This window comes from Alosa alosa, chromosome 8, assembly GCF_017589495.1.
Source record: "Alosa alosa isolate M-15738 ecotype Scorff River chromosome 8, AALO_Geno_1.1, whole genome shotgun sequence".
NCBI classification, from domain to species: domain Eukaryota; kingdom Metazoa; phylum Chordata; class Actinopteri; order Clupeiformes; family Clupeidae; genus Alosa; species Alosa alosa.
Window position 1 is genome coordinate 17,415,644 of NC_063196.1, and position 11,360 is coordinate 17,427,003.

General features: G+C 43.7%; 2 protein-coding genes across 3 annotated transcripts in view; both read right to left on the reverse strand.

The window, feature by feature from the left end:
• Nucleotides 1-941: 941 nt before the first annotated feature.
• LOC125299261 (solute carrier family 35 member D3) lies at nucleotides 942-4,300 on the reverse strand. The gene is made up of 2 exons (XM_048250470.1): nucleotides 3,178-4,300; nucleotides 942-2,848 (listed from the first exon to the last, which is right to left on the reverse strand). The coding sequence occupies exons 1-2, from the start codon at nucleotides 3,611-3,613 to the stop codon at nucleotides 1,995-1,997; spliced, it is 1,290 nt and encodes a 429-aa protein (XP_048106427.1). The 5' UTR covers nucleotides 3,614-4,300; the 3' UTR covers nucleotides 942-1,994.
• Nucleotides 2,712-11,360, reverse strand: part of pex7 (peroxisomal biogenesis factor 7) — a 37,050-nt gene continuing 28,401 nt past the window's right edge. Inside the window, exons 9-10 of one of the 2 annotated variants that reach the window (XM_048250473.1) lie at nucleotides 5,192-5,313; nucleotides 2,712-2,848 (exon numbers count right to left, since the gene is read on the reverse strand). In XM_048250473.1, the coding sequence (XP_048106430.1) occupies nucleotides 5,233-5,313 (81 nt within the window). In that variant the 3' untranslated portion in view covers nucleotides 2,712-2,848; nucleotides 5,192-5,232. Of the gene's footprint in view, nucleotides 2,849-4,375; nucleotides 5,314-11,360 lie in introns of those variants that run through there. The other variant, XM_048250472.1, reaches the window with a different exon arrangement.

Consider the following 11,360-nt stretch of genomic DNA (forward strand, 5'->3'; position numbering starts at 1 on the left):
TACGTGTTGGAGGCAAGTCTCACAGAACATGACAGCAGTGTGGAGGCCAAGAACTGGAACAGATAAATCTACACACACAAGACCGAAGATTGAAGGCAAGCCACTGGCACAGCAGAGAAAGGAGGCGTTGCATTAAAGCAATGTAGAGGAAAGGGGGAGAGTTGCCACACATCATACCAGTGTCTGGGGATATGCAAAGCAATCTTTTCAGACTATACAAACAATCCAAGAAAAAAGCCTCAGACATACCGTCAATTCTAAAATGTAAAAAAATGCTATTCAATGCTGTTTAATATAACTAAATCCTCCAAAATCTGATGGTTACCATGCCCGTCAAACTTAATTGAGTTGACTTAATTGACTATTCACCTCAACCCTCTTTAACCTGCTCCTGATAATGTGCATATTCTAAATGGTGATTAAGATGTACGGTTTAATCAATAGTTCCTGCTAATCTGTGGAGTGGGCGATTGCCATCAGTTAATTTGTGGAGGCAAGGCTGCAAAACAATCAGCAGACAGCAGAGGAGACCACTCCTGGACTGTCCAGTGATTTGAGCCAAGTCTGGCAGTGGTATGTGTGTGTGTGTGTGTGTGGTGTTGGTGGGGGGCCATATGGAGAGCATCATTTCAGTCTTCTTTCCTCTATTTCTCTCAATTTTCCCTCGACATCACGGGACTCGTTTCTCCTTGTGTTGAGTCTTGCAATATCTGTTCCTCCAAATGCACACTGGCCATTTCAAAGGCACTTTGGAATAGATTTTCCCCAGCAGCTGAAGTTGCTGACTAGGGCCCCAGAAGGGTGAATGGACAAATCAGTCTTCTCTCTCCCTGCAGGTACATGACATGAGAAGGATACACTCCTCAGTATGTCTGTGCGCTCGTCATTGTGTTTGTGTGTTGATAAAAAGGGATTTGAAGACAAGCTGATAGTGTGTTTTTTCTCTCTTTCACAATTGGAAATACATTTTTAATTGCAAAAAAAAAACATCCCTTTACATAAAGCATATGCAGTCACTGTACTTTTGCCATAACAAGATTTTGACATACTTCAAGCAGTAGACATCTTACAGAGACCTATAGGATCCATGAAGATAAGGGAAAGAGATTCTCTTGTGTACTTTGTATGTATATTGAGGCTATATATTGAATTGAGGTAATATGGGTGCCCAGCCAAACAAATGCTTTCAGCTTACAGATTTTTCCAATATCTTTTTTCGCTCCTGGGCAGATGGCTCATGTCAACCTATGTTATTCTTCGGTTATGTGAACCTTATCAGCAACAATCCACTGGTAATTCAGAAGCATTTCTCAGTGGTAAGACAACATGGCAAAAAGCAATTACCAGGTCACTTACGGTTATGGATGTTCCATTCTAAATAAAAAACAGCATTATAGGGAGCAGGCATTTCTCATGTGAAACTCATTTGAATTTACTTTGCATCAGACATGCACATGTAAAATGCTGTTGCTCCTTGATCTTACTGAGTGTCTCATTTTGAGATTGCACAATCAGGCATTCACGTTACGTGCAAGACAAAACAAGTAAACAAATCATAGTAAAACATGATAATCGTTTTTCTTTTTAGTTCTCAGTTAATAACATGTAACACAACCAATCAACATTCTTATATTTACAGTAAATACAAGATGTCTTAAAAAGGAGGCGTTTTTAAATAATGGGGGAGCAAGGGCTGCCCCTTACTCTCATTCTGACATATGGTTGGTTTGCCATTCCCTGCACAGACAACATTGCCACTACTGAAAACTCAGTATAAAACATTTCAATGCATTTACTCTATGCATTTAGAAATACTTGGTATAATCCCTCCTATTTGTACAAACTCATCAGATAGATTTCTTAAAAATACTTTTTAAGAGAAGAAAAAAAGGCAGAAAAAACATCTTCCAGTGTTCATATTCAAGCTCATTCAGTGACACAAACGGACACAACATGCACGCTTTCACCACAAATAAAAATAAACACATTCAGTGTCAAGGGCTCTGCACCTCCATGTTATCAATCAGGGTGTCCTTCTTGAAGAACTTGAGTGTGCGAACAGACCTCCACACCCCCAGGAAAGTGTCACTCAGGGGCTGGGGCTGTGCGACCGGCTCGCCGCCGTCCTGGAAGTAGGCCTCCTTCTGCATCTCGACTGACTCCATGGCAGTGTGCTCCAGTGCTGGGAACGGGGTCTGGTCACTCCCATCTGGCAACCCTGTGACCAGGGTCCCATTGGCAAGTCCCTTTGCCTCCACCTCGGCGTCCCAGTCGCCGTCCCCCCTCGGCTTGGCCGGCTCGATGTACGGCTGTCCAGGCAGCCCCTCCTCCTCGCTGGCTTCGTCCATGTCCTGGTACTTGAGCTTCTTCTTGGTCTCGAAGTACTTGACGATGCAGTATGTGATGGACCCCACGGTGTTGACCACCACGCCTGCGATGAAGAGGTGGGTGGGCTCCACGTCGGTGAAGGCCACCATGCCCACGGTGATGGTGGCGATGCTCTTCACCACACCCACGAAGCTGGTGGTCACCGCCGAGTTAATGTAGGTGCAGTGGAGCGTGGTGAAGTTCATGGCGCAGCCGATGAGGATGCAGGTGACAAAGATGCCCGTGATGTAGGGGTTCTTCCAGCCCTCGTACGTCCACATGTCGATGGCGTCCATGCTGACGCAGGCGCACACCAGCAGCACTGGCGAGGCCACGATGGCAATGGTGTACTGAGCCGTGAGCGGCCCGTGTTCGGTGTCGCTGCTGGCCTTCTGAATGAGGACCAGGTAGGAGGCGTGGATGATCACGGCCAGCACGCCCGTCACATAGCCAAACGGGTCTCCTGTGAGGTCACCCGCACCTGAGGTCGTTGAAGAATGGGGGGGGGATTAGTGAGGTAAGTGGGGTTGAGGGGATAACACAAGCACGAACACAAGCAAGGTGTTAAGTAGGACTGGATGAATGCCAGTTGGAGTTAAAAGGGTGTTTGCCACATTCATTGATGTGTGACTATTCTGCAATAAATGTAACCAAATACCAAAACCAAAAGGCCAAATACCAAAACCAAAAGGCTGAATACTTAAAGGGAATTGATTAATTGATTCAGGATTTAATGGCAATAAACTCCACAAAACACTTGATCTCTAACGCTTTATGCTTAATTGTTTAATAAAGAGCACTGGGTTTTACCTGCCAAGGCTGCTCCTGTCGTGGTAATCAACACCGCGCATATAACCCCGACCGAGGGAATTCCGTTCTTTAAAATGCAAACTCCAATCCCCAGCGTTGCCAAGGGGAGACATCGTTTGAAAACCACATACATCGGTAAACTAAGTCCTTTGAGAGACCATAGCGTGAGGGTTGACTGTAGAGTGGACAAAATACACACGCCAGAGAAAACTTTCACTAACTGTAGACTGAACGGAGGTATATCTACTTTTCCCAATCTTCTCAGAATCTCCAGAGTGAGCGCCGCAGTGCTACTCGTCAGAAACTGGATTAGGGTGAGGTAATTGAAGTGGTACGTGGTGATGAGAAATTTTAACAAAATGTTTAAAGATCCCGAGAAAAAACCGTGCGCTACAGCCACCGTAATGCCCAGCAAACGACCTTTGCAAATATCCATAGTGTCCGAGGGTCTCCGTTTTACGCAAGTTCTGGAGAGCCACGAGTAACGGCAAATATATCCGCACGTTTCACCTGAATGCTGTGCAGCTCTCTGTCGCTGTGCGTACAGCTGTAAATGGTAAAGTTATTAGTGTCCAGTAGAAATCAATTGGCACAGTAGGACCTTTTAATTTAAGGAGGCAACGCCGAGCTCGCACGCATTACAGTTCCAAAAAGTACTTTGGCATAAGAGACGCATCTATATGTATGTGCACCTCTCATGTAGGCTACTGTGCAAAACGTAGCCTAAATAAGAGTCCGTCCCGTCCTATTCAGAGGTCCCACGTGCTGTGTTCACCATCGGGACATGGAAACGACAATACGGTGTTCAACACACGCCCCCACATCGCTGTCCAACCCTGCGTAATTCACGGTGAAACAGTTCCTCTGGAGTTGCTGATATGAATGCGACACTCGCTGCAGAGTAGTCTCCCCCGCCGTCAGCTAATTGAATTGGAAAGCTGCGCAGGGAACCCACTTACTTTGATGGACTTCTAAAGTTTTTTACGGCTTCTTTTTTCCTAGGGAACCCATTCAACCGATTGCGACTGTACTGTGCGGATGACGTGCAGAATCTGTGCTGTTCTTTTGAATGGAAGAAAAGCGGGGTTTCGCCTTTTAAAAGTCACTAAAAGCACGTGAAAAAGCGCGCATGCACCAACACATTAACTGCGATACTGTGTGTATGGGCAACAACAGATTTGATCGCATGACACATGAATAAAAATTATATATTTATTCCCTGCCGAAAACAATCTCTGTTAATTCTGACATACGTTTCAGTTTCCAATGCATTACGCACTTGCAAGATAATTAAACATTTCAATGAATAATTAATAAGAACAATATTTTTTTTACTCATGGTTAAACTCCCACCGCACATTCATTTATATAGAACTCTGACAAGTAGCCTACACATTATAATGTATGACAACACAATGGGCTGGGCTTAGTTACTCGTAGTTAAAGATAATATAAAGATTGAGAAAGTACGTAATTTAGGTATTTATCGATATGGATTTTTTCATAGTAAACATGATCGTAGTTTATCACATTTTATGGACGTACAGTTACAGGCACAATATTGGCCAGACAGTAAATGACTACAAACTAGTCAATAACATATTTGTACATTATCAGGGAGATTAACAAATACAAATACAAATGCATATGGACACAGGCTAGTGAGGGATTTCAAGGGAAAGGCTAGTGTTGAACCCCTGTGTAACTGATTTCTGTCACACATCTTGGAAAACGCATAGGTTCACATCATTAATGGCACTTAGATGCAGCTGCTTCAGGTGAGTGTGAATCGCGGTGCTCCCCGCTAGACGAGGAATCCCTCCTCCTATAGCCTACGTGCGAGCAGGACAGTGTGTGTTCACACGGCTGCCCCCGAGTCCTCCCATTTAATAGCGTCATTAGGAATACCGCAGCGCCGCCTTGGCACACTCCGTGCCCGCGGATTGAGACGAACCTGCGCGCCCCCCATTCCTCATCCCCTCCCTCCTTTGCAATCCTTTTTTCCATGGCTCACCCTCTTTTCTCTCCACCTTGCGGCAGGGTAATTATCTTTCTCTACGGCGCGCTTGGCTGGGCGTCGGCCAGCCGTGGAGGGGAGTAGATTTTTACAGTCTCGTCCCAGGAGCAGTCCACCACCTGTGAACAAAGCAGAGCGCAGGGTAACCCACTCCACACCGGATTCACAGCATTTAGAGACAGACTTACACAAAACATTGCTCTGTAACTTTTGTGTGAAATTGTAAAATATGGACAATGTGTACATTCTGTAACTGCACCAGCCAAGAAGAGCAAGCAAAATATTCCCAATAAAATGCATTACATTACATTACAATACATTTGCACTTTTGACAGCCACTTGCTGACATTGGGAGTAGGGTAATATTGGCAAATAATCCTGAATAATAGGCTGCATAATGACTTTGGCTTTGTAGTGTGGGTCTGCTGCCTCTTTGACAGACACAGCTTTGAAGTAGTGTTTCATGTGTACAGCAAGACAGAAATGAAAGACAAAAATAAAAAACATTGGAGTGCACAGAATTTGTTGCTTATGCTGGAAATGTCCTATGTAATTACGTTTAGTCTCATTGAGCTCAAGGTACACACTCCTGAGTCCCCGCAACCGACGCAAGAGAGTGGATGTCCAATTTGTTGCCTATTGCTTTTGAAGTGCCTTCTGAAACTTTGAAGTAAAGAGGTAGAAGGGGAGGCAATGTACTAGGCTATGGTTGAAAAGACCTCCACATTAACTCTGTGACCACAACAACGGGAAGCCATTCAGAGGAATGAGAGTTCATTTTGTGTCCATCACCACTACATCTGCAGCCCTCTGTCTCAGGTCAAAGGGGGCTATCTGTAGTCAATGAAATGAAGTATCCAGGCATATAATTACACTCCTCATACAATTAAAACATCGACATCACAACTAGCTGATGTGATCTGATTAATTTATGTGTGACATCCCAAAATGTGAACACTCTGACAAAGGCTGTATGGTGAGAATTAACTAAAGACTAAAGATGACTTTCTTTCTCTCTCTCTCCCTCTCTCTCTCCCTTTCTCTGATGGGCAGACAGGATGGGTGGGGGGACTCATTATTCTTAAGTACTACGGAGAGAGCCGAGTGCTTGCTGCTGCCAAACGGCCGATGCATGAGTCATCCATTGAGGGAAAGAAATGGCCACCATTAATTAGTGTGCAGCACAAGGAGTGAATACCATGACCCAGCTATCTTGCAGGGGAGACCGGTACTACGGAAGAAAAGGAGAGAGAGAGAGAGGATAGGAGAGAGAGAAAAACAGAATGGAGACAGACAGATAGAGTGAATGACAATGAAAGAGAGAGATGGGGTCTTTAGAGGAATCTGCTGTGAGGTGGCCCACGGTTAATTGAAAGTTGGGGCTGGAGCAGATGGTTCGTCCCCTGGTGTCTTTTGGTGTCTCATTCATTCTGCACCAAAAGACACATGCACGGAAAACACCCAGAGCAGTCCGCCTACTGTCTCCAGTACACCTCCAACACAATTCACCATCACAAATGACCTGAGCCGTCACACCGCCCTGCATCACCCCCCAGGGGTGGGGAAGGGTGAGTCCCTAGCTTCTGTAAAGGCTCGTCGGGGGAACCTAATGGCTACGCAGCGCTGGCAGTGGGTGGGATGGGGAGTCGTGAAGAGGGTGTGTGTGTGTGTTGGGGGGGGTCTGGGGGGTCTGAAAGGTGTAAAGGCAGCACAGCTGCTGGGGTTTGTCTGTGTGCAACCTTAGGACAGGTGATCAATCAGTGCACAGCACACACAGAGTGGGGTTAAAGGACTGGGCCACCACTGCAGCATGGCAAAGAGGGAGACGAGGGGTGTGTGGGTGTGAGAGAGAGAGAGAGAGACAGAGAGAGAGAGAGAGGTGCTTTGAGGATTGCGGATTTATAACAGAAAAAGAAAAAGAGTTAAGATAGGATGTTACTGCTAAACATGTATGTCTGAGATAACTCTTTGTGTGTGTGTGTGTGTGTGTGTGTGTGTGTGTGTGTGTGTGTGTGTGTGTGTGTGTGTTGTACCACATGTTGGCACAAAGGGTGTGAGAGGTTTCATGTTACTGCGCCAGGGTGACAAAGGGCTGTATGCTGGCATTAACATAAAATGCAGTAACCTGCTTAGCTTTGCTTAAAGGTGTGTGTGTGTGTGTGTGTGTGTGTGTATGTGTGTGTGTGTGTGTGTGTGTGTTAGTGTGGACGTGAACATTGGCAGCACTGTGGGAAACGGCAGAGGCTGTTGGGAGCCCTTCACACTCTCTACCCACTCCTGGAGTCATCTATGCCAAGCTAGCCCCCCCCCCCCACTCCCCCAGCCGAGGCTAGCCCCTACAGCAACCCACAATAACAGAGAATAAAAAAAGCTTTAAAAACAGCAGCAGCGATGCACGCTCGTTTGCACAATTTTCTCCAGTATCCCCCTATCTTCCGAATTGGCTGAGGCAACCAGAGGCATGTGTGCTCCTCTGATGCTGTGGTTTTCACCGCTCCTCTTGGGAATTGGAACTGGAGGATGTGTGCACTCTCTCCTCTCTCTCTCGCGCGCACGCACGACAAACGCCAACACGGGCGTCTTCCTCAACCCCCCAATAAATTTGCACTGAAAATGTTTAAACAATTTCGACAGAAAACAAAACAAACATCTTATCAAGACAAAGACCACTCGCAATGTGAGACCAAATCAAGTGGAGAGACTGAGATCACAAACAAGTAAGAGCACATTAAAAAAAAAGACATGAAAGAAAAAAAAAATAGAAATATGTGGGCTCATAGCATAAAAATGGATTAAAAAAAAAACAAACAAGCGAGCTGAATTTAAATGGACTTCTAGCAACAGATGGAGGGGTGGCACATCCGTAGCTAAAGGCCCATTTGAATATGGGTGCATAGCTTTACATGTTAAATCCAGAAAGGAATGTAGAAAACATTCCCAACTTTTTGCTCTATAAATCAGGAAAATGTATAGACAGATTTGACAGCACGTTTTCTTTTTCTGAATTCTTATGCAAATTTGTACCATTCTCCATTAACCACCAATCAAAAAGATTTCCATTTGGCCTCTGATGTAATAATCTTGTAATGTATGAAATGCTAATCTTGCATAATGCAAAAAACCCAAAGACAAATGAAAGAAATAATCAGGCTGCAGGCATGCATGGTATATTCCATAGTTGTATATTCCACAACACATACAGTGCCAGATATTTTCACCTTTTATTGCTTTTATGAATGTAATCTTGGTCAATTTAATTGGGCCTTTTTTTTTACAAAAATTGACAAAAAAAAACTATCTTTAATGTCAAACCAGATTTCTACAAAGTAATGATAATTAATTCAAAATATATACAGTAATGTAGAATAGGTTGTTGCATGTTGCACTGTAGGTTGCAGATGAGAAAACATTATTTATCAGATATAAATTAGAGTTTGCATAAATAATTGCTATGACTATCATTATTTAAAAATGTATGAATTGTGTCTTGATATCACACAGAATGTGAATATAAATAAATCATCAGACACGGCTCTTGTGCCTCATATGGTCTGTTATTGAAAACAATTTAGCCTAACAGAAGTCTACTTGCATGTTTCCCTAACTGAGCTACTATTGGTCTACCATTTACATTTACAGGAGAAAACCAGCCATTTCCTCTGAAGTAGGAGAAGTTTGTTTATGTGTGAATCCCGCTGCCCTTGATTCAAATGAAATCTCAGAGGTGTGTTTTTTCTTCTGTCTCTGCAGACAAGAAGGGCCCCACAAGTTGGATGGGCAATCTCCTCAGAGAAGTGCAATCATGTGCGGCTGAGAGAAAATGCTGGCAGCTAATACTACAGAGAGAGAGAGAGAGAGAGAGAGAGAGAGAGAGAGAGAGTGAGAGAGTGAGAGTGTGTGTGTGTGTGTGTGTGTGTGTGTGTGTGTGTGCGCGCGCGCGCACGTGAACAGAATGAAAACAAACAACTAACCGAAAAAGGTTGGGATTTTCAGGGGGCAATGTATATTTCTTTTGAAGATGATTAAAAAAACAGCGGCTGTTGTGAGATAAACTAAATAAAATCCCAAGTCGGCAGCTTTTGCACAGGAGGAAAAAAAACAGCCTGAAGCTGAGAGAGCAGCTCCTATGTCCTCTGCCTGCCTTCCCCACAAGTCTGTCTGGTCACAAGTCTGAAGCCTGATCAGCTGACCAAGTTTGTCTGTGAGGTAAATAGTAAAATTAGTTTGTCCCTGCCTTACACCCCTTCCAACCCTCCCCAAAAGGGTTGTTCCAGCAATTCCTGAAGAACAAGCATTGCATATTCAAATGGCAATTTTCTGGACATGGGCTAAGCCTAGTCCTTGAGTAAAAGAGACTGAAGAGGACTAGGCAAAATCCATGTACAGGAAACTGGCCAATTATGGTTAAATATGGATTAAACACGATGAAATATGGATTAAACATCATTAAATCGAAATTTAAAAATCAACAATGGTTCAACCCAGTCAAAATTGAATTGCTGAGTTAAACATTACTAAATGAATAATTTAAAAAAATGATGTAAATATTTCTATGTTACCACTATTTTGCAACAGTCACTGTTCCCCTTGCATTGGTGCGTACGTGTGAGCGTGCAAGTGTGTGTGTGTCATGAGTACATGTGTGCCTGTATGAATGACTCATTCATGGAAACAGACACGACACTGGTGACACGTCACAGGGGGGACTGCACTGTCTGCTTCCACGAAGGAGGAGATTATTATTACAATGGCCTATGTGCGCCTGTCCAGTCAGCCAGCACTGGTCCCTGCACAGGGAGACTCGTTAAGGACTGTGATAATAAGGTGTAGAATTCTGGGGTATTCTTAAGCTGATAATACATGGGGCAACTTTTTGAGCAATGTTGCTGGGCAATGTTCCTCATTATTGTGGTTCTGGCATTTTTTAATTGATATTGGGCAACACTTTCTTTTCTGAAGAACTTTAATCATCAGTAGGCAAGTTGTCATGATCATCCAATCAGAATAAATGGAACTGGTTATGTGGTTGCCCAGCAACATTGCTCAAGAAGTTGCCCCATGTATCATCACCTTTACTGTATTCTGATGTGTTCATATGTTACTTCTGTGTGTAGTATACAACGGGGAGAGGTCCATATTATTGTACATTACTTAGTAACGCGTTAGTCTATTTTGACCACTTTTCAGTAACGAGTAATCTAATGCGCTACTATTTACAAACCAGTAATCAGATTAAAGTTACTTATCTAAGTTACTGTGCGTTACTATTTTTGTCATTTTCCTTAATAAAAAGATATATTCTTTACTTTCTTCTCGTCTTGGGGATTAATGTCATGTAGGCTATGCTCACGTTTTCAGCATGAGGACAATTCACGTGCAGCGACACAAATGTAAACAACAATGGAGGGAGAGAGAGAGATGCACATTTCATCAGTCATTACTTTGAGTTTGTGTCAGCTAAACATGACAACATTAAGGTACATTGTACATTCTGTGCTGGCGAAAAAGTGCTGTCTAGCTAGACATCCCAAGTCTCCCGAAGTTTTGGGAGTCTCCCACATATTGATAGCGGCTTCCTGACGCCCGCAAATTACATAAAATTTCCTGGAACCTAGAGCGAACAAGAGCACGCAAACCAGACCGGACTTCAAATCAAAGATTCTAGAATCTTTGCTTCAAATCGCGTGTGCATATGAGCTTAATGCACACACAACGGAGAGGGAGAGAGAGAGGAGTGGTGCGTTTGTACCTGAAGCGCATCCAAGACAGAGATCATCCTGGTCTGTTTTGCTAAATCAACCAATCAGTTTTCAGTGTAAGTGTGCTTATATCTCTTTTCTCCCAAACATAATTAATCAGTTCAGTCAGTGTATCTAGGAACAGAAGCGTCATGGCAGCGTCAGTGCCCCTCAAAAAAGGAAGATTTAAGACCATTTCACATCAGACTACACAAAAGTGTACCCAATTGTCTCAAAAGATTAAAACATAATGATAATCTTGCACACTGCACTGTTTGTAACAGCGACTTTAGCATTGCTCACGGCGGGTTAAATGATTTGCAAAAGACTTGTTGAGGTGAGTTTAACAAGTGTAATTTCATTTGCATATTACTCAGGCCTATACAAGATGGCTAGTTGCCAAGGCTACATGAAAAAAAAATCTACAT

Bases quoted from the DNA above. Each gene is read 5' to 3' on its own strand.
- LOC125299261 (XM_048250470.1), bottom strand. From the start codon at position 3,613: ATGGATATTTGCAAAGGTCGTTTGCTGGGCATTACGGTGGCTGTAGCG. The intron at 2,849-3,177 runs GTAAAACCCAGT...CAACGACCTCAG, and splicing joins GACAGGAGCAGCCTTGGCAG to GTGCGGGTGACCTCACAGGA.